Source organism: Mus pahari, chromosome 2 (genome assembly GCF_900095145.1).
Source record: "Mus pahari chromosome 2, PAHARI_EIJ_v1.1, whole genome shotgun sequence".
NCBI classification, from domain to species: domain Eukaryota; kingdom Metazoa; phylum Chordata; class Mammalia; order Rodentia; family Muridae; genus Mus; species Mus pahari.
The window spans coordinates 59,807,199-59,833,763 of NC_034591.1; the positions used below are offsets into that span (position 1 = coordinate 59,807,199).

Below are 26,565 nucleotides of genomic sequence, written 5' to 3' on the forward strand. Positions count from 1 at the left end.
GTCCCTCTGAGATCCAAGCACAGACAACGCAAGGCCCTCCTTCCTGCTCCTGGGCTCGGAGCCTGATGTCACTCCTCCTTGTGCCCTGGCCCTAAATATGGCAAGCAGCATCCAAGGTAGGCCTGTGGCCCTGGTATTTACAGCCTTGTGCAATCCCCTCTTCCTCTTGAGGAACTTGCTTCTAACAAAGAGACCTTTCACTTCTACGATTAGGTTACAGAGTTCTGACTTTATTGTGCTAGCACTCTCTTTTTGCCGACTTGATGAAGTAAACTGCCAAGCTAGAGAGTCAACATGGTTGAGAGCTGAGGGCAAACACTAACAGAGGCCTTCACGAATAGCATCCCTTAAGAAACTTGCTCCTGTAGGTGCTCATACGAGCTTAGAAAAACAGGTTCTTGCTCAGTTGGACCTTGTGCAGAGACGCCAACCCTGGCTGGAGCCCTGAAATCTCTCACAGCAGACCCAAAATTTTGGATTCAGATAAGCCACGACTGGAGTCCTCTCCACAGAAACTATGGGATCATACGCATGCACTTCTAGAAGCTTTTAATCTTGGGTGATCTGGTAGGCAGCAATAGCTTGCCAATGCAGGGTAGCATCTATTGTCTGAGATTCCTAATGCATAGGGTTTCTCTGTTCTCTGACTGTTCCTTTAGCCTCTTGAATTAGTTTTAAATACCTAACATACTCTTGTTTTGCTGATAAAATCTTACTATTACTTCTTTTTTTCTTTATGGCCAAATGACATAAAAAAAAAAAAATCAGTCTCATTTAAGTAATTTGCTCTTGACCCATGAGCATGTCTGTGTCCTCTTGTCCACATCTTAAGTAGGACAGGGAGTGAATACTGGCTTTGCCACAGTCCTGGGTTTAGATTCTGCCTGTCTCCCAAAGCAAGTCACTAAACCATTTATTGATAAGCTTCAATTGCTTTAACTAGAAAACAAAGATTAACAAAACAACCTTCTCTTGTTAATCTTACTTTAAAAGAGTGTTGCAACAGGTATTGATACATTAGCATAATGTCTAACTCATAGGCTATGCTAAGAAAGCAGGATCATGCCCCACCTCCAGGCAACAGGTCTGGAATTAGCACCCCTTCTTTTCTACATAGCCAAATGCTTTAGTGACCATCTCCTGTCCTGGGACAGTTTGAATGAAAACAATCGCCACAGGCAATATTGGAAGCCTTGATGGATGAAGTTTCACTGAGGTGGGCTTTGAGGTTTCAGACGCTCAAGTGTCTCTTCAGGTCCAGTGTCTCTCGATCTTCCAGATGCCTGCTGATCCAGATGTAGAATTCTTGGCTCTTTCTCCAGCACCATGGCTGCCTGTGCGCTGCCTTACTTCCTGCCATGATGATAATGGACTAAACCTCTGAACTCTAAGTCAGCCCCAATTAAATGTTTCCTTTTATAAGGAAACTGTGGTCATGGTGTCTCTTCACTGCAATAAAACCCTAAGAAAGGTCCCAAGGCACCTTCTTCTATAGACTCATGCACTATTTCTTTACAAAGGGAGCCCTAAGCTTCACTGAAATATCTTGTGCCCAGCCACAGAACAGGGAAAAGGAAGAAAAAGTAGATTCGTATTCTTAAACCCTTTTATATCTTCTGACTACCTACTGTGTGGCCAGATTTCTTGTTGATACTAAACAGACATGCTAGTATAAATGCAAAGGATGCTATAAAAATTCCAAATAAAACGTCCGAAATGACATAGCTAAGAAATACCACGTCTATTCTTCAAACTCTGCATCTCTATGCTTGGCTTTACATTAGCAGAAGCAAGCAACACAGTGAAAAGCATCCTGCTTCCTCAGAGTCCAGCGTGAGCGGCCCCACATATGTGGCTCTGCGCCATGGCTACAGAAGGCATAGTCTTTAAGATCATTTACCTTATGTTTTAAATGAACCCAAAATGCTTATATTAAACCCGATTCTATCAAAGGCAGACTTCTACATGAGGCTGAAGCATAATTTCTTTATCATTTAAAAAGGAACCCATTATGACCGTTCCCAGACACATGAGAGAATAGCCAGCCTCACCTTCATCTCAGGATACATATAGCGGTGAATGGAAGGCAGCCAGTAGACGGGTGGCAAGCTGCCACCCCTCCCGGGGCCAGCGTGGAGCACCCCTTTCTTGTCTTCATAGAATGCAGCCAGATGAGAGTAATGTCCCGGCATCTCCAGCTGGTGTCTGTGTAACACACATGCACAGTGAGCAGCTCTGCCCAGCATAACTACGTAGCTCTACCAAAAGGGCTAAAGGCCCGGATGCACTCAGAACACCTGCACCTGGAGGTGACCTTCAAGTCCCCATTACTGTTAGAGAACATCTTTATGCAAAGCTCAAGCTCAAGGCCTGAAATTCAACAGCACCATGTGATACACATTTAGAAGGAACAGGCCATGTCTACTGTCAAATTCTTGAGCAATCTATGCTGCAGATCACATGTAACGTCTCAAAGCACTGTTTATATTGTGAGAAGAGGTAACTCAGAAGACCACACACTCCATGCTGACAGTTGCTTTGCTTTATGTAGAATGCGAGCATACATGTTCTGTTACAAAAGAACAGAGAGAACCTAAGTCCTCAATGACCCAAAGGGAAGAGAGGGGCAGTTATGACTGAAGGCCACTGAGGGCTCATACTTCCACATCAGCTAAATGAATCTGAATCTCCTCTCTCAGGCCCCACCCCTGTCTCAGCCTCTGCTCAGGTTGAAATTCTTGTCAACCAACCCTCAGATCAAGACAATGACACTGAGGTCTCCTAGGCCACTTGGACGATGCAGAATGATGCCTCCAGGTCAACGCTTTATGTTGAATGGGAATATTAGAGGTTGATTTTGTTCCTTCCCCAAAGATGCTGGAATCTTGGTACCAAAGAAGATGGCTTTATTTGGATGGATCTTAGGACTCGCGATTAGGTTAAAGAAAGGTCTTTTGAAGGAACCTGGATTCTATGTGACTTGAAAAGGGAAAATTACACATGCACACACAAAGGCGTGGGGTAGACACATGAGGATGACTGCAGACACTGAGATGATGCAGAGGCCAGGAGCCCAGAGATAGCCAGCAAAGCAGAGCCAGCAGAGATGGGGGAAGCGGCCCTGCTGACACTGACATCTTAAGTCTCTAGAACTATGAGACAGTAAGTTTCTTTTGTCTAAATAGAGACACTGCTACCCAGACCCAGCAGGGTAATATAAGGATGAATAAAAAACTCCAATCTTCAAGTATAGCTTTCAGGAAATTGTATAAAAGAAAAAGAAGGTGAACAAGAAAGACAGACAAAAACAAACAAGGGAGCTAACTAATGATGGACAATAGAACAATAGAATAGGGCTGGTGAGATGGCTCAGCGGGTAAGAGCACCGACTGCTCTTCCAAAGGTCCCGAGTTCAAATCCCAGCAACCATATGGTGGCTCACAACCATCCGTAACAAGATCTGATGCCCTCTTCTGGAGTGTCTGAAGTCAGCTACAGTGTACTTACATATAATAAATAAATAAATCTTTAAAAAAAAAAAAGAACAATAGAATAGGTTTCCTCTTATTTTTTTCCCAATTTTTTATTAGGTATTTACTTCATTTACATTTCAAAAGCTATCCCGAAAGCTATACTCGAAAGTGTAGCTTTCACTTCTCATGGAAAAAGAAGTAGGGGAGAAAAAGTCCTGTTCGAGGACAAACATCTGGATGAGAATATAAGAAAAATCAGAGAACCCAGAGCACTGATAAAATGCCTAGCCTAGATCCAGGCCTAGTTCTCCTACTCCGATGGGCTCCCAACTCTGGGTCCTTTCCCATTCAAAGGAGAGATATCAGCCTGTTCCAATAAAATATTTTTACTTTTGCTCTCTAAAAAATAAAAATAAAAATAAAAAGCTCCAATCCCTTCGGAACCCTGTTGTATTTTTCTCAGAGCCTTCCAGTGACCACCAAACAATGAAAAAGAAGCTTCGGAGGGAAAGAGGACATCCGTAACTGTGGCTGAAACAACACTGATAAGTAATACCCCCGTTCCTCCCTTCCACCAACAGGCCATGAATCCTACTCCAAGTTGGAACGCAAGCTGCTCAGAGTCAGGATTTCCACTGAAAAGGTAGTGGTGGCTGTTTCCAGTCGCTGCCAGCCCAGAGTGGCTTCCAGCACCCACAACAGGATGATGGCAAGAGACTATGCGGACAAATATGTATTAAAAGCTGAAACACAACATCATCACTGTACTTAAAAAGATATTATCAGCTGTGTGTATGTGACAGTGCACACCTATAATCCAAGCACTTGGGAGGCTGAGGCAGGAGAATCATAAAGTCAAGGTCAGCATGGACTACACATGGGACGCTGCCTCTACCCCAAGAAAACTCCAGAAAATAACTACTAAAAATAAGTGCCTCTATCTAATTTTAGGGGTCTGAAAAGATCTGATTCAGGAGGCATGTGTTGGTACTGATAAACAAGCCTTCAAGTGCTTAGAGCAACTGCCGGTACTCTCAGAAATGCTGCTGGGCTGGACAAAAAGCCTGGTGGCTATGGTCTGGCTGGCTGTTCTGAGAAGGCAGTGGGTTGCAGGTACTCTTGAGAGAAATGTGTCAAGCTCGATACATAGGTGAAGTTCAAAGGTGTCTGAGTTAGGATCCATTTCCCCTTAAAAGCCCACTGAGAATTTCTACATCGTCTTTAAAAAGGTAACTTAAATAACCCACCTTCATTTTCTGTTTGCTGATCTATTCAGTTGGGGGCCTTTACTTTTTGACTACACTCAACACCATATCTGGATGAAGATTCTACATAAAAAGTCAGTACTATGAGTCTTTTAGACAAAAAGCTAGAGACAGAGCTGGCTTTTCCACTGACAACCCGAGTTTGATCCCTGATCCCACTCCCACTCACAGAGGATAAATATGTGATATAAAAAGAAAACAACTAATTCAGAACTCTGTGCTTTGAGTCACTGCTTGATAGGACAGAATGACAGTAACACAGTGCAGAAGAGAACATGAACTCGGAGGCATAAATAGAAATTCACAGTTCAGCCATGACTGTTACCCAACTGTTGAGGGAGCCTGGGTTTAAACACATGGTAGATTTTGTAACAGATGAAGCCACACCACCAAGAAAAACCAAAGGGTCTGAGGGCAACAGAAGACAAGATGTTTTTCAGAGATGGCTATGATGAGGTTATCAGTAAGGGTGAGTAAATTCAAACACCACTCCACTAACGTGCTTCGCAAGCCACCCATGTCAACTGAGCAATGGTCCAGTGGGGATAAATGACTCAGTGAATGCTGCAGATGTGAAGCCTTCACTGTGTGAGCCAGCCCAGGATGTCTCCTGTGGGGCCAGCCACTCTGGGGTTCTCTTGAAGCCCACAGCCCCCTGCACTGATCTGCCTACAGAATGTGTGCAGAAGTAATGTGTTTAAGTTGAGGTTTCCACTTTCATCTCTCTCCTTACTGGTTGCAATGTCATATGATGGAGGTGAGTCACCGTCCACCATCATGCTGGGTGATGGGTGACAAGGAGGGCCCTTGCTCCAGTTACCACCCACACTGGAACGCTTCTCTCCATCTGGTCTCAAACCCTGTGCTAGAAAGCTGGAGTTCTGACCTGTTCCAACCTCTGTACTTTGGGGTCTCATCTCTGTTACAGGAACTTAGCTTCTAGTTTAGCTAAAGCAGACACTGGTATCCAGAAAATGAGTTACTGTGGAATCAAAAACCACAGTGTTGAGGTGTTGGCTTAGAAGCTGAAAAAAATAAAAGACTAAGGAAAATGAAAAGTGGGGGGGGGGGGGAACTAGTCATTTCTGTTACAATCCACTAATTTAGATCTCACGAGGCTGGGAAAGCTAACTTCTCTCTACCCAAAAGCAGTTAAGACCCTTGCTCACTCCAAAGTATTCTTGGGTAGACAGGGAGTCAAAATGTATGAGTAAAATGTAAGATACAGAGAGTTACCCTGAGAATGAAGGAAAGAAGGATGGGCAAAGGCTATGGACCAGATTAGATCCCATCAGCTTAAACCAGGTGGCTAGAGAGGTGGCTCGGTACTTAAGAGGAATCACTGTACAATCAATCACGAGGACTGCAGCCTACATCCCATTAGCCACATAAAAAATTTGGCATCCACACAATTGCAAATTAAAAGGCAAGTCTGGGCTACAAAGCAAGACAGTAACTCAAAATGAATGAATGAATGAATGAATGATGCATAGGATTTATATATAGTATCAGTGCCAAGTACCTACACACACATACACACACACACACACACACACACTTATATATGTTGTATGTGTGACATATAAGGTCTTACTATATTGCTACTAATATAAGCTAAAAGCTTTTCATTTCCTGGGCTAAAGCACCACCATGCCCAGTTGTCAAGGATATTTTATCAAAACACACAAATATATGTATCAGAAAACAGACTAAAATTTTAACAGTGCTTCCAGGACTAGAGAAAAAAATTCCTCAACACGGTTTGAAAGTTTAATTAGGTTATCTGCATAATGCAATATATATGTAAATATAAAAAGTAACAATTTTTCTACTTCTATTACATATTCTCCCACTACTCCAAAAATAAATGATATGAATAAAACAATTTTTAAAGTCTGCCTGCCTACCTGGGGGGGAGGGGAGAACATAAGGATAGCAGCCAGCTGAGTGCAAACAAAGATGTTCATGTCTGATTAAAATGTATTTGATTAAAAATTGATGAGAGTATTAATAAAAACTGAAAGTAAATATCTTCCCCAGCCTTCATTATAGGATGAAGAACTATTTGCTGAAAGAAAGGAGGGTCACCTGAGGCTTGACCCAGAGCCACCGATGCTGTGGCCCTGGCCCACAGTCCCCATCTCCAGGGACTCACAGCACAGGCACCAGGTAACAAATTCCGCTGCTGCCTGCAACATATAGAAGCCACTCACAGACGCCACTTACCGAACCTGATTCTCCAAAAAGTGCATGTAGCGGTAGAGCAGGGTGTAGGACGGAGAGAGGATGCCCACAGACTTCATCCGAGCGCCTCGCTCCAGCTCGCTCTCCACAGGCATGTTGGCAAAGCAGGCCAGGCCAAAGAAGGGACCCTTCCGAAAATAGCTGAAATAGACCAAATATGCACTGTGGCTCTAATTTAGGGAAGACAACTTCTTTTGCTTTTTTCCTTTGCAATGTAATCTCATCCCAAACAACTATGTTCAGAGCTCCAAATAAAGCTGGGCCGTAAGAAGCCGTTCAGTTTCCCAAGGTGTGGCTCCAAGACTCTAGAACTTGCCATCCCAGAGGGAAAGGGCAGAGTTAGCCTAAGGTCTCTACCGCTCAAATGCCTACATCCAGAGACCGTGGCATCCTCTCTGGCACAGCTAACAGCTTCAATGGGAGAACCAGAACCAGGGTTGACCTTCTGGCTCCTTTGGGACTCAGTCTGTTTTCTCTCACAAACCCTGATTCTCTCAGTTCCTTGGCTTCTGACAGCTCCAATGCAGCTGACATTTCACTTCCTTCCCCCTTTCACGCTTCAATCAGCCATGGTTTCAGCCCAATGCAGAGATTAAAGCTACAAATTATTCTCAAAGCATGTCCATTGGCTTCTTACAAAATTCAGCACACACCATTTACAGGTCACTAAAACTGGCCTGTTTAAAGCTAGTATTTAACCCACACTAAGACCAAACCTCCCTGAGGGTCACACATTTGCTCAGTAATAGCTCAGTTATATGAGCATGGAGGAATATTGGGACCCCACTGAGAACTCCAGAGCTGGAGCCCTTCTTGCTGGGAAGCTGGATAAACACACAGAAGATTTACATATACTATCTGAAGACACCTCTTGATAACATGCTCTGGAGAACACAGGAGAGATGGGATTGAGTAGCACAAGATAGGTTCAGAAGTACTCACATGAAATCAGACTGAACTTTATGGGACCCGCTGGCCATAGACTTGAACTCAACACCTTCAAGGTCAATATCTTGAGGTAAGCACCATTCTACCATGTTTCCTGTAGGAACAGGGAGGTCAAGTTAACAGAAACAAAAACCACTCAGAGAGAAGAGCGCAGCACAGCATACATCAGTACTCAGAGATACGCTGCTTCCTCACACTGATCCAGAACCAGAGATGCTCAGATGAACTACACCCAGAGTACCAGGAGGAGGGAGTAAAGGGACCGCATCCCAGCTTCAGATTGAGTATCCTTTGAGCAGCTCCCTTCTGGTCACCCCCAAATCTTCCTCTCATGGTTTCATCTAAGTATAGGTAGATTTATTTATTTATTTATTTATTTATTAAAACCTTAGGCTCCCATTTCTTCATCCTATATTGTTACCTCAATCTCATGAGATTCTATTTTTAATCTTACCATCCAAATAGCCACTGTCTGACCATATATATAGATAGATAGATAGATAGATAGAGATATAGATATATAGATATAGATATATTTTCTCTTTTTCCTCATTCTCACTGACCTCTTTCTGTTGTTTGCTAATTCCTCAAAATTCCTCTTTCCCTTGATTTCCTTGAGAGCCAATTCTGGCTCTTCTCCTACTTCTCTGAGCAGTGTAGCCCATCCTTCATCCCTTCTCATCTCTCCCCACATGTGGCCATCTTCAAGAACCAACTATCAGTCTTTACCTCAGGACTTCTGGGACTCATTCCCCCCTAACTGATTTCTGGGTTTCTAAACTTGGTGTTGGAAACATGACCAGAGGGAGATGAGTCTAAAGCTAACAGGGTGACAGAGATGAAGACCAGCAGTTGCAGCTCAGTAAGGTGACTGCTATGACAGAAGGTAGGAGAGGCTATAGAACCATCAACAATGAGCATGCCTGAGACTGAGGGGAGGAGAGCAGTGCACAGTTAGCTATAGGTGGGCCCAATATCATAGAAATCTTTTCTGTTTTGTGCAGATCCAAATGTTTCCAAAGTGAAAGACTACGTAACTTGTAAGATTTCATTTTTGAGCAAATTTATTAGCACACCAAGTCTCAGTTTTCTAGGCATTAAAACCATCAACAACTATCTTAGCCACCACCACTTTCAAATCATTGATTGGGTCACCAGAGAAAACATGGTCCAGTCTTATGTCACTGCAGACAGTGAAGAGGATCACCCGGTCCCACACTCAACAACCTAAGGCTTTCAAGTAATCTATTTTGGAGAAAAAAAAGAATCACAAATCTAACTAACTAATGAATTCACTGAAACAAACAAAAAACATGAAAAGAAATTAAAAGTTCCATAAAACAAAAAGGCTAAAATGACATTTTGTTACTTTGGTTAAAGATAAGAAAACATGTTCACAAAGAGTGTGAGAGTAAACTAAGTTTCCTATACATCAAATCCCCCATTCCTACATTTTCTCCCTTGATATGCATGTACATCCATCTAAAATTCAAGGGATCTAACCTATAGGCTGGTGCACACTAGACACAGCTGAGCTACATCCATCCTAGGCTCTATCCCCCACTCCTTATGCATTCACCTAACTCTAACTCCTAGCCACTTATACCTTGAGGAAATTTAACTTACCCAAACTTCGTACTGAAGCCTAGCATTAAGTATAAATTATACAACACAGTCAGTTTTCCCAGAGAGCATTCCTGTATAGGAAGCAAAGGAAGGTCAAGAGGCAGAACCTATATTACACACACATACGAGAACCTCCTGAGAGACCCATAAACTCATCCTCTGATGAGTAATTGTGGCCCTGAAGAAGTTTGGTCTTTTTGACATTTTATAAAAGCAAGGCTGTCTCTGCTTATTATTATGTGTATGGTTCACCTACAGTGTTAATGATGGGTCCGTGTGTCACTTCTATCATTTAGATGTAGCACGATATCTACTTTGTTACTGGTGACCATTTAGATCAGTGCTCACTAAAAGCTATGGCAACTAGCATTGCGGTAAGCAATTTGTTATCCGTCATCTGGTAAGTGTCTGGGCTGAGTTTTGATAGCCCTTCCCTGAGTAGGCTGAACTGCACTGCTCAGAATTCCCTTCCATGCATGTTTCCAATCAAAAGCTGAAGGTGGCTGTGAAGGGATAACATCTGGAAGGTTGGTGTTGGAGCATCAGGCACTGTTGCTATCCTCACCTTCTGAGATGAGAACAGCAGCCCAGCCTTTCATCACAATTGCATTGAGCTTTGTAAGTTAGGTGTTTTCTCTTCCATAAAAAACATCAACTTCTCTTATGGGACACCCACACCACCAACACTGGAGACCAACTGACCAAGTATGGTGGGTGGTCCATGCCTTTTAACTTAGCACTTGGGAGCCAAAGGCAGGCAAGTTTGAGTTTGAGGCCAAGCTTCAGGCCAAGCAGGGCTACATAGTGAGACACACCATCTCAGAAGAAAACAACAAAACAAACCTGGGAACAGTCACACTCACCCAGGTCCCTATCCACTCCCAGGAGTCCCCTCTGCCTCCTTCTTCCCAAGATCACTGTTCCCCCTTTACATCCATCTACCCATGGATTCCAAGCTCCATGGACTGGCTAAGTAGTCCTCACAGCACGTTACATAAGTTCTATATAGTGTAATATATACATATATACATATACATACACACACACACACACACACACACACATTGTAGGACTTCACGGAGCCTTTAGTATGCCACATTACAATAATGAATCTCAGGTAGATCAATAGTGTTTTCCAATCATTTTGACACTGCCTCTGGGTTTTGTTGTTGTCTGTTTGGGGGACTGTGATACAGGGTCTTATACTCTAGCTTAAGCTGACCAGACACTCACTGCCCAATCCTTCCCTACCTCGGCCCAAGAGCTGGAGTTACAGGAATGGGTCACTATGCCTGGTGCAGTAGTTCTATTTTTGAGGAGCATTTTCACAGAGCAGTTTTGGAGAAAGCCTCATTAGTGTTTTTAGACACAATGGTATAACAGATACTGCAAGCTGCCCCTCAATATCCATTCCTAAAACCTGCTCTTTTTAGCTTGGTACATGAACTCCCAATGACGGCTGTTTCTCCATCCTTCCTGCATGTAGGTGTGAGATCCAGACAGACATGAGGCACATAGCTTCCAAAATGGACCTGAAAGGGACACACTGCATTTTTCTCCGTCATGCTGCCTAACACTGGACGGGGGTGATGTCATGATCTGAGGAACAACGACGCTATAAACCAACATGACCCCAGGTCTCTGATGGCCCCACTGATCTGAGCTCATATTTGTCTTTGGCAAGCTATTGCACACAAGAAAAGGGAAGGGCTTCTATCTTGATTATACTGTAGCTACTGGATACCTGGTGTTTATGACCAAGTTCATGGTCTACTTACTACAGCTGAAATAGAGGATAAAGTCCCCATTCCTCAGCCTGGTTCTCAAAACCCTCCTCACTGTAGCTCTGTGCCTCGCCAATGCTCATCGCTCATAAGGACACTGAAAGAAGGAGAGGGCATCCTGTCTGCTGCACCCTTTCCTTTTAGGAGGCAAGCCCTTCTGGGTTCAGAGCAAGGCACCTCAGAGCAGGTGGGTGAGTCATAGACAGGACTGGGGCTTCAGAACACCCTGCGGGGTGAAGTTCATTTTCTGCTGACACCCTCCTTGGAGAAAAGCCAGGCATAGGCTCCACAGACTATCATGCTTTAGGTGCCTGCCCCCCACCCCCAGGACTCTGTAAGTCTCTGAACAATGGGAGAGGGGGACTTTTGCTTGATTTTTTTTTCTCACGTCCCAAAACAGCTTGGTGCCTAGGACAAGAGAGGAAGGGCAATAAAACCAGAACAAACTGGACAATCGTTTTTATTAGGAACAAGCATGTCTTTATTCAGCTAATTGATGAATCAGTGGTAGTTACCCGAGGAGTGGTAATGACATTGGGCTTATACAGGAAAGCTGCCTTACTCTGAGGAAGCACATTCTTAATTATTTAGGAGTGAGATTCAAACATCATTGCAACTTATTTTCAAATAGTTCAGGGGGGCTTGGCGGGGGGAGAGGTATATCTAAATCCATATGAAATCAACGCCATTTACAATGTCTGTTTAGTGAGGGCCAAGGCAGCTGATTAGGTAACAGTCTAGACATGGATATTTGTATATTTTCTATTACAGATTCAATGAAATCCCAATTTTTAAAAAAACAACCCAGCTTGTCATTTAATAAATAATGGCAAATTAATTCTAAAGTTGGGAAGACCAGGATGGCTCAGTGGATAAAGGGGCTTAACCCACATCTCTGAAACTATGAATGAAGTCCAATCTCACTTAAGTTGCGTGTGCCAGATATTTTACTATGGTGATCAAAAGTACCGAGTAACTTGATTATCAGAGAATTTCACATCAATTTTCACATAATGTCGACCATGAGAAATGCCAGACAATGCAGAACCTTCGGAACTCAAGCCATGAAGAAATATAGTGTTCATTCTTCAGCCTCCGTCTCTTGTGTGGAGCTGCCGCTGGCCCCTGCCGCTATTACAACTTCCCCTCAGATCTCATGTAGTTCTTGGCCTAGTTCACCAGAGCCCACCAGCTCAGACCACCACCACTTACCTCCTTAGGCAACCTGCGAGGAGGGTGACATCCTTACTTAGCATTTCTGTATTTCTTACCCACCTCACAGCCTGACGACTGTCCTGCTCTTCCTGCTGGCCTCTTCCCTCCTTCCCTCCCCCCTCTCTCACTGTGTTGCTGACATTTCTGAGGGGTGTGTCCACCTCTCACTTTTCTCATGAAATTAATTTGCACTGCATGATATTTCCTAGCAGAAGTTTCTGGAACATGTCATTTCATATTACAGAGGAATTGACTGTATGAGGATGAAGCCAATATGACAAAATGTCAACAGATGGGGACTCTACAGGAAGGATAAACAAGTTCTCCTTCTGTGATTCTCTCATTTCTCGCCCCCTTCCCCAAGGTTTAACCAATCTCATTACAAATCAAGGAAACAAATGAAATGCTTGAGATTTGCATATATATATAAGTGTATTGTATAAATAGATGTGTATGTATATAATATATTAACATATGAGAGAAGCATAAAGGACTTTGTAAAAACCTCCAGTAATTGAGAAAAGGAACCATACCTGAGGTGGGACAGGGGACTATTAGGATTTGAGGTCATCTTTTTATAAAAGTAAGGACCAACTTCTATATGGCGTTTTTAGTTTAAAGAAAAAAGATTCTGTATAAATAGAAATCCTTAAGGGAAATTATTTAATGCCAGAAAAACTTGACATGTAGTACTCCTACCTATCCCAGGCTTGGAATACATACCCCGCTCTCAAATTCACCAAACATCTTTCCTCTATTGAAAAAAGAACAGTCTGGCAGCCTGGAAGGAATCCAGCAAGAAGGGACCTGATAAAAGAGCTTCATCACTGGCACATGCCTTTCCCTTCAGCTTGGTTTCCTTCCAGCTCTGTATCCTCCCAGCTCTTAGGCCACACCTTGGGTCTATCACAGGGCCCTAAAGGTCCTGCCTGGCCCCTCCTGCATAGACAGCTTAGGAGAAGGATTTCATATGGTCACCTAAGGAACAAATGAGTTGATCTGAAATGTGTACATTCAGCTGGTCTGGTCATTCAGTAAATATTGGTAGAGTCTAACTTGGCAGCACAATGCCCTGTGCTGAGCTCATGCAAAGGTAAACATACTCCTATTCAAGGGAACTGGACTGACAAATAATTGGGCTAGCAGCTTATGTTCCTAGGGAAAGCGCATAGGCCTGTGGATGGAGACACTGGTCTGAACTCTGCCATCCCCCTGACTGTAAGGTGAGCCCAGGGGCTCTTGTGAGAGCCTCCCAAGCTGATGTTTTTTTGAAACTCTCGAGCGAGAGTTTCTATCCCAGGCTAAGGATACTTAATAGTATCCTATGGTAGCAAGTACAGTAGAGTACTTGCTTAGCCCATGTGAAGCCTTAGGTTCAATTCCAAGTACCATGAAAATAAGCAAAGCCTGTAAGACAGGTTCTCCCATTTATATAGGGCTACCTGTCCCAACTACTCTGCTTAAATGTGAAATAACCTTACCCAGTATATACTGGAGTCTACAGAGCACAGTCCACATCCACACCAAACTGGCTAGCTCCTCTCAAAGCCTTTGAAGTAGAGAAAATAACAATCCTGACCCCCAGCCTCTTATAAGTTAGAAATTTGGTTCCCCCTTCTTTTGGGTGGCTCCTGTCAAGTACTTCCTCTTGAGGCTTCCTGTACTGGATATTGAGTAGCATCCTCTTAGCAAGACTCGAAGGGCGGGTGGGGCTATAAACATCCCCTGAGACTTGTCCATTGGTTTTATATCTTTTCCCTCTGCTACCTCCTGTTAGTACTTACACTTGGACTCTAGCTTCAGTTAGGAGATAACAGGGAATTCTGACTCGGGTAGGCACTGGATGTAGTGGCTCATACCTGTAATCCCAGCACTCAAGAGGCCAAGGTAGGAATCTGAGACCAGCCTGGGTTATACAGTGAGTTCCAGGTCATCCTGAGTTAGAGCGACAGATCCTGCCTCAAAATAACGCACAAAAACCAAACAAACGACAACAACCCAATAATAAAGGCAAGAAGCAGGAACAACTGCTGGTCCCAACAACACATTACTTGAATATAATCTTTTTTTAAAAAAAAAAAACAAGCCACTACACTCAAGGGATAGAAGAACCGTCAAAGAGTGTTTTGGTCCAGTCCCTGTTCAGCCATTATCAATCGACTTCGGGTCTTCAGTATTTTGATGTAATCTTACATAGCCCTAAATGAGAACACAACCAAAGGGAGAGGCAGAATGGAGAACACAACCAAATGAGGCAGAGGCAGAATGGAGAGTTCTGAATCAGGAAGAAATTGATCCTGGTAACTTCAGGGCAGCCATATGTCAGCCCATGGCTGAATGCCAGTGCAACAATTTTACATAGGAAGGAAAAGAAACAAACTTCTGGTTAGCAGGCCACTCTTACACACACACACACTCTGATGCACTCCACGTCTGCTTTTCTCTTGTGTAGACTGTTGCAGGGGTATTCTCCTTAACCCCACGGTACAGTTCCTGAGACCCCAGAAGCACACAGTAAGTAGGTAGGCAATGTGACCACCACCCTTACTTTCCTCTCTGTAGATTTTCAAGAGAAGAAACTAAATTTCCAACAGATGGCCACATACTTGTAGCCTGAAACCACAAAGCAGGTGAATCACCAGCAGCCCAGGAAAGATCCTGCCAGTGTGGCATTAATCAATAACCACAACTGTGTTCTAATCAACCACTGACAGGTGATGCAAAACACCGAAAGGACAGCAAGTGTTAACCCTCCTGAGACTTCCCTGTTACTATCAGAACTGGCTTTCCCTTTCCCCGCTCGGTGAGCTGGTGACTCCTGGGTCTACTGTCTATTTCCAGTTTCCCTTTGCTTTCCACTGTCAAGCCCCTCCCATTTCTGAAAGGAGTCAGATGAGCCGGGCAGCACTCCAAGTTATGATTGGGCGCCAGACCTAGCCCTAATCTCATTATACCTTTCCACCTGCTCTGCTTGTATTTCCATGACAGACAGGGAGTCTATAAAGTTTAGAATGAAAACTGGTATGAGGGATTTTACTTATTTATTTATTTATTTATTTATTTATTTATTTATTTATTTATTATTTTTGAGCTAGGTTGCAATGCAGCCCAGCATAGCCTTGAACTCTAGGATTGTTGTGCACGGGCCACTCCTGGCTGTGTGTGTGACTGATTGCAAATATTCCCATTTGACAGATGCATCATTCACACAGGTGAAGAGGTATTTGCATAATGTGGGCAAGAGCTACAGGCTGCCAGAGAGCAGGTGATTTAACAGTAGTCTGCAAAGAAACATCTGGAAAACCCCACCAGGTGATGCCCTGCCACCATCTCTTTCCCCTTCTGAACAACCCCAGGGCAAACACACACACAGCTCGGGGAAATGCTCCCAAATGCCCACAAAATAACAGCTGCATAGAGTAAATCTCATAAAGAGATGGTCTAAAGCAGGCAGATTCACAGGATGCCAGGCAGGAATTGAGGGGTAAAATGTCATCAGCATCTATTATTCTGGGGTGACAGTCCTGTCAGCCCAAGTGTGAGCATACCTTTCTCCTAACGAAGCTGAAAAAAGGAAATTGTACTAGAAAGTCTAAGAACAGATTTAAAGTCAGGTCTGAAATCATAGAACAGAGAGAGAGAGAGAGAGAGAGAGAGAGAGAGAGAGAGAGAGAGAGAGGATGATAGATATATTCTGGCTGCCAACCTCTTCTACCCAGTGTGCCAACTTAGCATCTGTGACTGGTTTCAATAGCAGCTTTGTAGCCCAGATGGCCAGCACCACCACCCTACAGCTAGTTCTCGGCTCCAGATAAAGACCGTGTGTGTGTGTGTGTGTGTGTGTGTGTGTGTGTGTGTGTATTTGTGTGTGCCTTACCTTGAACCTAACGCCCTTGATCTTTATGCCATTTGTAGGTCAACCAACCAACCATAACTTTTCAGCAAGAAGTCAGCAATTCAGAGAAAATGATCATGCCTGTCCTTTCCTGTCTGATTTTTCAGATGCCCAAAAAAGCTTCCCAACAAATATGTTTTAAAGTGTGAACGAATTCCTCTCCTCCTTCCCGCCCTGAAACACGAACTCTCATTCTCCCAGAGATCCGCTCCACTCTCCTATTCCTTCTGTGATGGTTAATTTTGTCTCTTAGCATCACTGGATTTCCAGTCATCTAAGAAACACAGCCCTGGGGGTGGGGTGTCTTTCGGGGTGTTCCTGCAAAGGTTTGACTGAGGAGGGGAAGCCCACCCAGAAGGGGGGCCATCACCCCATGAGCTGGAGTTCTGGACTGAGTAAGAAGGGAAAAGCAGGCAGAGTGTCAGCACTCATCTTTGTCTGTTTCCTGTGTGTGTGATGTCACTATCACCCCATGCTCTCATCAGCATGTCTTCCCTGTCACATCTGACTGCATCTCCTCAAACCACAAGCCAAACCCTTCCTTCCGTGAGTTGCTCTTGCCAGACAGACAAGTCACAGCTATGGGTTCTCTCCTCCCATCCCGTGAGAGTGTGTGTGTAATGTCCCTACACACTGCCTTGTAGATATGCCCAAGGTAACCCATATTGGGTGAGAGGACACACGAAATCCACTGCCTGGGCAGTGACCGGGTTGACTTAGCTCCTAAAAATGAAAAGTGAGGACAGAGGACAGGAAGGACATGGGGAAGTGACGTCAGGGCAGAGGAAGAACCTGAAACAAAGCCCTCACACCTATGAAGTTAAGGTGATGTGTTCTGACTTGTGTACAACAGCCTTATCTACTTGACTACTTCTGGTAATGCAGGCTAAGGAACTTCCCTGGGTGGCCAGTATTAATTAGGAGCATGTGGCAGATAGGACTCAGGGAAGTAGAGAAGACCTAGATTAAAATGAGAAGACACAATACTGGTCACGGTGATGGAGCCAGTGCGTCTCACGATCCTCTCTCAACAGGCTGTCCTCAACCACCATACACAGGGACATGGCAGTCCTCTTTCCATCACACACACATTCCTCTGCTACTTCTAAGAGATGTGCTATAAAACTTTATTTTACACAGGAACTCCCAGTATATTTCACAAGATGAGAGGAGCCATATAGAAGGCTGGCACAGCTTAGAGGAAAAGAGGTGGGCAGGAAACAGCTGCTTTCTCCACCAAAACTAAACCAAGTTAACAATGCTCACCCAAGTGCACACACCTTCCTCTCTGCAGACCCCAAGGGAAGTGACCAGGCAATGTGAGGGCCAAGGTTCAGGTAGTGGAGAGCACTAGAAAGATATTGGTTAAGCTGGTTCGTTAATTCCAAAATATGTACCCATCCTTGGTGCCTTTCCTCATGAGCAAACTCGGTATAAAATAATCAGCAAATTGCAGAGAGGTTAGAATTAAATCAGAGTAAAATGCTTGCACAAATGTCACAGTATTAGTGACAGCTCTTGCCTTTTCACAGTTACCTTAGTCCAAAAACCAACCCCCCTCCCATCTCTGTCTCTGTCATCTGTGTCTGTCAGTCGGTCTGTCTGTGTCAGTTTTTGCCCACCCCACCCCCCTCAGATAAACCAGAAAGCCAGTCACCAGCTGTGAATGAAAAGATATGGGAGTCCCTACAAGAGCCTCAATCTCCGTAATCAATGACAGTAATGGATCGATAATCCATTTTTATCAGCTCCACTTGTGACTAGTGTGAGGTTTCCTTTCCCCTCCTTTCCCTAGACTCTATCACCAGACAGCTACCATTATGCAGTCAGAAAGCCATTAATGTCTCCTTCCCAGTTCTTAACCTCGAGTGACTCTCAAGCTTGCCTCGATTTACCTGAGCATAAGTCCTGACTGTATGAGTCAGGCAGTATGTGTGATGACCGTTAATAAGTACGGAGGGGGGCCAATACCGAGTTTCCTACCAGGAAACTCGGGCTTCCCTTAGTTTGAATGTTCTGGTTGTGATGCAAATTTAATTCGATATGACAGGTTAAAGTCAGAAAAGTTTGAAAGACAGCGGGATGAGGCAACAAGTAGACGGGATGGGGGTGGGGGTTGAGTCCTTCCCACAAGTCCTGTGGCTAGGAATAGGGCATTCGCCTTTGTAAGGACCACATGCCTGTTTGCTGGCTCAGAATCGTTGACCATGGTTAAGCCACCCACCCTAGAAGACACCAGCATCCATCATATTTGAAATACCTTGCACATAATCCTAATTTCTTCTTCCTATCCCATCCACACTCTCAGGGTTGGAAGACTGGTTGGGAACTTCCAGAAGGAAGAAAACCATCCTTCCCTCACAAACACCAGCTCCTCACGCTGGCAGCTCAAAGGAGAAATCGAGGGAGAAGCATCTAAGCTTTTCTCTTCCTCATTGCAGCTGGAGGATTCCAAAGCCCTAAACTGGAGCCCACAGCCATTCGTTCACTTTTATCCCCTCGCGGAACCGCCTACTGTTGCAACGCACTCCCCACCCCGGAGTGGGTGGGTAGGGTAAAGACGGTGTGACACAACCAGTGAGTCTTCCCAGAAAGGCAGCCTGCCAGCGAAGGCTTCTCCAGCCCCATCCCCTAACGCCCTCACGTTAATTCCTAAAAATTAACCTTCGGAGAAAGTGAACTAGGCGGCTGGGAAAGTTACGGCGCAGGGAGCAATCCGGAGCAAGGGCAGGCGCAGAGCAGGGTCGTTCTGAACCCGCGTGGGAGGCGACGACGTACGCGGGAGTGGGGGGGGGCGTCTATAAGAACCTTCCAGCCCAGCAGGAAAACAGAGAAAACAAAAGCCAATGTGCCCGCAGCCGCAAACCAATCCTCCCGCACTGAAGCGGAGCAAATAGGAGAGCGCCGACTAGGCGGCGGAGCGGAGCTGAGAGCGGCGGCGGGACAGAGCAGGGGGCGGAACAAAGCCCCCGGGATCCCTTGGCTCCAGTCTGGAGACACAGCGCCCCCGTGCCCCGGGACCCCCGGGCAGGGAGGGATGCAGGTGTGTGGGTGCGAGTGCGTGCGCAGCGAGTCCCTCCCCCGCGCCCCCGAAACCCAGTGTGCAGTCTCCCCCACCGCTCCCCCACCCCATTCCTTCCATCCCTAAGCGGCTCTCACCGGAGCGAGGATCGAAGGTGACCACGAACACGGCCACCACCTGGTCCTCCTCTACGTCGCCTAGCTCCAGGCGCCCCGGCTGCAGCAGCACTTCGGGGGGAGCTGGCTCGTCGGGTTCCCGCCTTCGGGGCGCCTCCGCGGCCAGTCGGCCGTCCCCACTGCCGCCCCGGACCCATCCTCCAGCTTGCAGCGCGGGGTCCTGCGGCACAGAGACCGCGGGGCCCTCGGCCCAGCGCAGCAGCGGCGCCGCGTCTCCCTGCTCCACCATGGCGAGGCGAGGCGGAGCCGGGGCGCGAGGGGCGGGGCAGGCTGCGGGCACTCCCCTCCGGGCCTGCCCGCCCTGCCGCTTTCTGCGGTGCGTTGGCTCTCTGGGTGCCCGCTAGGCTTGGCCACACCTGCCCCTGCTCGGACACCAGCGCACTTGCTTGGTCCTGGAGTTCTGGAAGGTGGCCCGCACGGGTTCAGCGCCCCTTGGCCTGGTCCGGGCTTCAGCTCTACATCTCTGTATGTGGGTGCTCTTGATCCATAGTGTAGGGTGCAGGACGAGCATCCCTTAGTCTGTCACCTGCGCGTGGGTTGAAGAGCCTTCCCAACTAGGATTCCACTGTGAATTTTTGAACGTCACCATTATGGAGCGGAGCACATATATTATATAATCCCGAGAGCTTAGTGAAAACTGCCTCCAAGTCAGGAAGTGAAGCAGAGAACGTCCCAAATGTTTCAAATACACACACAAATCAAGATCAAAAGGACTGTAAGGTTGCCATTGGGCATTTTATTTTATTTATATAACAGGCTGGTCGAGATAGTGATCATTAATTTATTTCCTTGAGTATAAGCAGTTTGGAGATATTAAGCTGGAGGGCTGGTGGAGGGGGACGTTCTACATTAAAATAAGCAGGGAAAGTGAGTAGGAAAGCAGCCCTTAAGTCTGTGGCTTTGGTTAAGTAAGGATTGCCTATGAACTCCCTTTGAATATTTACAAATAAAAATTTGAATGTCTCAACTCTTGGGAGGGGGTAAATCTGGTGACTAACTCAGAGGTATGCATAAGAAATAGCCATTAAAATTATGAGAAAAAATAAGATAGCAAGAGACAATTATTTTTACATACAATTCACCTCGTGTTTCTGACAAGGACTTGGTAGATTTTTGTGTTACCTGTTAACTCCAGGGACTTTGTGAAGCCCAGGTCTCCCTGCTTTGAGCCTGTTCCCAAGAGGATCATCAATGACTGCCTACCCACAGCTGCTACTGGCTCCAAATATGTGACTCATGCCTTAACAATAAAACGTTTTACCAAAAAGTAGCGATTGCTGTCATCATCATTAGTTTCTTCACCCTAACCCCCATCCCCTAAAGACATGTTAAGTGACTATCTCACTCAATTAATGGAGTAATTACTGAAACGAGAGTCTGGGGCATGTACAATCCAAGCCAGGGCTAGGGCACAATCCAGTTTAAATTCACGGGCACATCTGCTTGAGTTATGCACAAACTCTGAAGGCCAGACAACAAGGCCCACAACTTCAGAAACTGAGGCACAGCCAAAGCTGAACTTGAGAAGTACAAGATTCTATTTTTAGATACAAAACTCGGTTGGTAGATAATCCTTAACTACTGTCCAAAGTCACCAGTTTTAGGACAAAGGGGTTGGTCAGTTCTTTTCTTTCATTTTTTTCTTCTCTTTCTTCCTTCCTTCCTTTCTCTCTCTTTTAAAATAGTTGTGTTGTTTGTTTTTGGTGTTTTTCTTCCTGTTTTTGTTTTGTTTTGTTTGAGGCACTTTCTCTATGTAGCCCTGACTGTCCTGGGACTCACTCTATAGAATAGGCTGGCCTGGAACTCAGAGATCCTCTGCCTCTGCCTCCCAGATGCTGGGATTAAAGGCGTGGGCACCATCACCGTCCCGCTGGTATTTTTCCTTCTAGAGAAAAATACTTTCCTGGTCTTTTTTTTTAGCAATGTCTACCTCTCCCACCACCCCCTAATTTAATGTCCTACATATATACCCATAAATCAACTTGTAATGTTCATACCAACCACCTCTCTGTACATAAAAGCAGTTTTCAAACTGACAGCCATGTTCTGTCTTCAGCACATTCTAGTTCATCAACCATGGAGCCTAATAATATATTCCTGTGCTGTGCATAATATTGCTCAACAGGTATCTGTCAGCTCAGGAAGTGGAAGCAGAGATTTATACACCAATACTGCAGGCCCCCTTGCCAGGCTTTATCTAGTATTGTGCCCATGGTAGGTGCTCAAAACTGTTTGTGAGGGCGATAACACTCTTTTAGCACACACACATTCACAATCTGAAAGAGGCCTTTATACCTGACCACCAGATTAACCTTTGTATCTACTGAATTGTCACATGATGATTGAGACATTGAGTCTGGCTGTTAGAATACCTGTGCTTGGGAACAAGTGTTTGAGAAGAGATGGGAGAAAGGTCACTTATTTTCAAAGATACTCAGCTGGCAGAGTATTTCAAAATGTGTTCACTTAGAACACCATGTCTACATTTTAAATAAAATCTTTTAGTTTCCCAAATACTAAATATATCTCCATCACATAAAATACAGAATATTTTTAGTCTACCACATCATCACATAGATGTAAAGTCTTACATTGTCTTAGCTCATCAGTTCTAGAGCACAGAACGCAACTGTGTATAGGCATGCTGTGGTGGCTTACAGTTGTCCCTGAGGTCTGGTTGTCACAGAAGAGATTCCTGGTTGCATTGTCAGCCATGGAAAGGAACCACCGACCCAAACCGGGACTAAGCTGAGTAAAATCCATGCTTGAAGTTCCCGGGAAGCTGCTGGTGCTGTGACTTCAAAGAGAAAGCCATCCGAATCAGCAGCCTGCAGTCCAAAGTCTTAGCTAGTGACAAATTCCAAACAAGAAATTTCCTTATGTAGCTCTCTCTGTAGGAGGCTGCTTTACTGCTTTATATGGGGCTATACCAGCATGTCTTAGACAGATATTTGTTGGATAGTTTCTTTCTGTGTTTGTTTGTTTAGAGTATGCTCCATGTTAGATTTGTTTTCTTTTCTCCCTTACATCAGATCATGAACATCTTGGTATCCTATCCCAGAAAACTACATGAATTATTTTTGTGGCTAGTGTTATGTGAGAGTCGGATCATTTATATCACCATCTGTCATTGTTGGAAAGTAAAGCTCTTCCCCTTCTGTTGTGTCTAAAGTTTTTCCCGAATTTCACTCTTACTGTAAAGCTCTGTAACCTTCAGCCCTGAGCACATAATGGGAAGAGATATAAAAAAGACAGATGTGTCTCGTCTCTCAAACTCATAACCCAGCAGGAAACGCAGACAATACATAAAACATGGGGTAAGGGAGGGCGATCAGCCATTCTGGTTGCTGACTTGATAACTGCTGGACATGGCCAACTGGGTTAAAGTGCATTCTTCTTTCTTATTAGGTTCTTGATGTGTGTTTATGTTTTATGATTGAATTTCATTTTTTTTCAAAATACATGCTAGAAATTTGTCTTTCCTCTTTAGACCATGCCTGTCCATTAAATGTCTTAATCTTACCCAGTCTTGCTACGATGTGATACTTAACATTTTCTCACTGACCGGCTAATATCTGTGTGCGCTTATAGAATTATTCCTTTAATTCCTCTGAGTTGTAACCCGCTTACAGCACAATGTTAGATTACTGTGTTTGCTGATCATGCATTTTGGCTGTTGTCTATTTTTACACGACAACCATACTGATGGGAGACTTTGGAAGGTCTGGGTATAAGAATATCATGATCTTACTTACTCTGTAGAGAGAGCCCATTAGCTGCTGGATACAGATACCTGTTATGAGCCTGGGGTCTTTAGGGATGGACATTCGATTTCAGAGAAAGTGAGTCGTTCTCATTCATGTCTTTACTGAGATGTGACAACAACGCAGGAGGAGGATGTGAGGGGGAGGCTTGCGACATGTGAAACAGGAGCCTCTTCAGTAGGCAGAGTGAGCTGCAATAAGACCAATGACAATCTGAAGTTCGGGAAGGAGGACTGTGGTATACTTGTAAATCCCAAGGCTGTAGATAGCATCTTCAGCAATGACACTCTAGGGAAGTGAAGTCAGATCAAAGTGCAGGGGACTGAGCCTAGGGAACGCCATGTTTTATAGAGGCTAGGACTGGAGAGAAGTCATTCCAGCACTTTATGGATCAGATTTTAAGAGACATGTATTTATTTATACATTTGATTATAGGTAGCTTATTTTAAACATTACTTAAACATTATTTTAAACACTGTAATAAGTAGATATTAATGACAAAAGATTAATCAGTTGGGAGATAGCTTCTAAGCCTGCACTTGATTTCTAGAATGTGCATTTAAGAAGCCAAGCATGGTGGCACGGCACCACAATCCCTGCTGCATTGAACAAGCAGAGAGAGAGAGAGAGAGAGAGAGAGAGAAGAGCTGATTCTGCCATTGCTGTGGAGACCAGCAAGAGACTCTGTCTCCAAAACAAAACAAAGAGAGGAAAAGGAAGTCAAATGATGCCTGACAGATACAATCAAGGTGTCCTCTGTCTTCTACAGGCATTCCCCACCCCCAGCACATGGACCTGCACACACAAGAATACACACATACACAAGAGCAAGCATAGCAACGGGCATGTAGTAAGCAGTGAGGTCTAACTCCCACTCCCACACTCTCCTCAGACAAAACTGCTTCCCAAAGCTTCTGAGTTCCCAGTTTCTGGTGACCCCCTGGGGGGGGTGTTTGTCTGTCTTGGTGTATGCAAAGATGTGTACATCCATCGATAAAGTGAGGGAGGGGTACTGAGTTCCCAGTTTCTGGTGGACCCCCTGGGGAGGTGTTTGTGTGTCTTGGTGTATGCGAAGATGTGTACATCCATCAATAAAGTGAGGGAGGGGTACTGAGTTCTCGCCTCCAACTGCTAGCTGAGGTGTCCGTGACCTGGGCGAGCCATTACCTGCTGTAATTTTTGGGAAACTGAAAATGCTCACACCTAAGGGAAATGACCAAGGGAGTGACTCCAAGGAAAGATTTTAAAATATCTGCTCTGTGGAGTACGGGCAGCATATGATGGATGCCTAAATCATTGTCAAAATAATTGTGCGCCAGTTTGGAAGTTTGTCCCTGCTCCAGGAGTGCTGTCTGTAATGTCTGTGGCTTGGAAAACATCATTCTTTCTACCTCAACACTTATTTTAATGAACAGCTTCTCATTCTAGCCAAGGGGAAACTGTGGCAAGAGAAGCAATATATCACCGTCTGTTAAATACTAGTTAAATTTCAGGAGATTTCAAAATGATGGATTAACCTAGAAGTTTTCATTTTTGGCACTGAAGTCTTCAGGGGTGAGATGGCATGAAATCATTGGTTTGCTTACATACATACCCAAGCATCCCTCCCCCTCAAAAAAACAAAAACAAAAATAAAAAACAAACAAAAAACAAAAACAAAAGAAACTGAAGATGACAATGGTAACTAGATTAAAAGCTGTTATAATGTTTGGAGCTAGGTTATAACGCAGTCAGGGTATCCTGTCTTGTTTAATCATGTTCATTAAAACAAATTTTTAAATAGGGGTAGAGAGTCAGGCGGTTCAGTGGTTAGAGTGTGTGTGGCTCTTGCAGAGGACCCAGGTTTGTCTCCCAGTTCCCATATGGTGGCTTATGAGCATCTGTAATTGCAGTTCCATGAGATCTGATGCCCTCTTTTGACCTTCTTGGGCACCACACATGTGAACATGTTACATATACATACATGCAGGCAAAGCACTCATGTGTACAAAATAAAATAAATCTAAAAAAGAAAAATGTAAAAAACTTATTACTGAGAAGTCAGACTTTCCAGTGGTTTCCAGTGGGGTAGTCTCATTAAATATAGGATAATCTAACATAACAATTTGCGTTTTCTGACAGGCTTAATTCAGTTTTAAATAAAGTGGTAGAATTTGTGTAAAGGTATTTTTTTGCAATTCTCTCTCTTGACTGAGGGACCTCCAACCTATATGACCTTCCCTTGAGTGACAGGCGACTTCTTTCATCTTCCAGACTGTAACTCTATACCTTTACAAAAGAGGAGCCTGCCCTGGTGGTGAATGCAGGTGTCACACCTTACACAATCAGTTTCACTGCAGATCTTCCTGCTTCTGCTTCTCCCATCAGTGTTTCTAAGGCCCTGGAACAGAGTGGATTCTCCTTATCACTTGGGCCTATGCTTACAAGAGACAAACTCCCCTTAAGCAAGAGGCTTGGGGATTTGAATGCAAGGCAAGGCCAGATTCCTTGCTACACATCTTACTTTTGTGATCTTTGGATTTTTTTCTGGGCAGCAACACAGTTTTGTTTTTGTTTTGTCATTGTTGTTTTTTGTTTTTCAAAGTGAAATTTTTGACTATTTTAAACAGAACCAAGATATATGATTTCCCCCAAATCTATCCAAAAACAATGGACAGAACATCTATTGTGTGTCCGGTATTAAGGGAAAGACCCCCTTTTGTTCCTACTGATAGATCCCATTAACAAATTACCCTGGTTATTGAGGGATGTGTGGGATGGATGCACTGAAGCAGAGCTGGACTTCTCCATAGCATGAGGAGGCAAAGAATGGAGAGCAAAGTATAACTGACCCTGGAAGTGGTGAGGCCCCAGGCAGAGGCAAGACTCGAAACTCCAGGGCGCTCCTTTGGTCACCGGGAATCAGCGGCTGTCCAGTTCTCATGCATTTCTTCCCCCAGAATACCATGGAACTGACAAGTGGTGGAGAAGAATGTAGAGTTAGATTCTAATAGAATTGCCATTGGCAACACAAGATCTCAACACAGTCCCTCCCCAGGCACACAATGTAGCCATAAGTCACTTATATTTGTAATTAAGTCTAACAGGGAGAGAGGGAAGGCAGAGCACAGTGGTAAGCAATGATCACCTGATTTACCTGGGACGCACCCACCC

At 44.6% G+C, this 26,565-nt stretch overlaps 1 protein-coding gene across 1 annotated transcript in view; it reads right to left on the bottom strand.

Annotated features, from left to right (window-relative positions):
* The window catches only part of Dennd11 (DENN domain containing 11), a 34,227-nt gene extending 14,325 nt beyond the window's left edge, over positions 1–19,902 (bottom strand). Inside the window, exons 1-4 of the mRNA XM_021190329.2 lie at positions 19,610–19,902; positions 7,925–8,024; positions 6,965–7,123; positions 2,052–2,205 (exon numbers count right to left, since the gene is read on the bottom strand). Of these exons, the coding sequence (XP_021045988.1) occupies positions 2,052–2,205; positions 6,965–7,123; positions 7,925–8,024; positions 19,610–19,877 (681 nt within the window). The 5' untranslated portion in view covers positions 19,878–19,902. The remainder of the gene's footprint in view (positions 1–2,051; positions 2,206–6,964; positions 7,124–7,924; positions 8,025–19,609) is intronic.
* Positions 19,903–26,565: the final 6,663 nt, after the last annotated feature.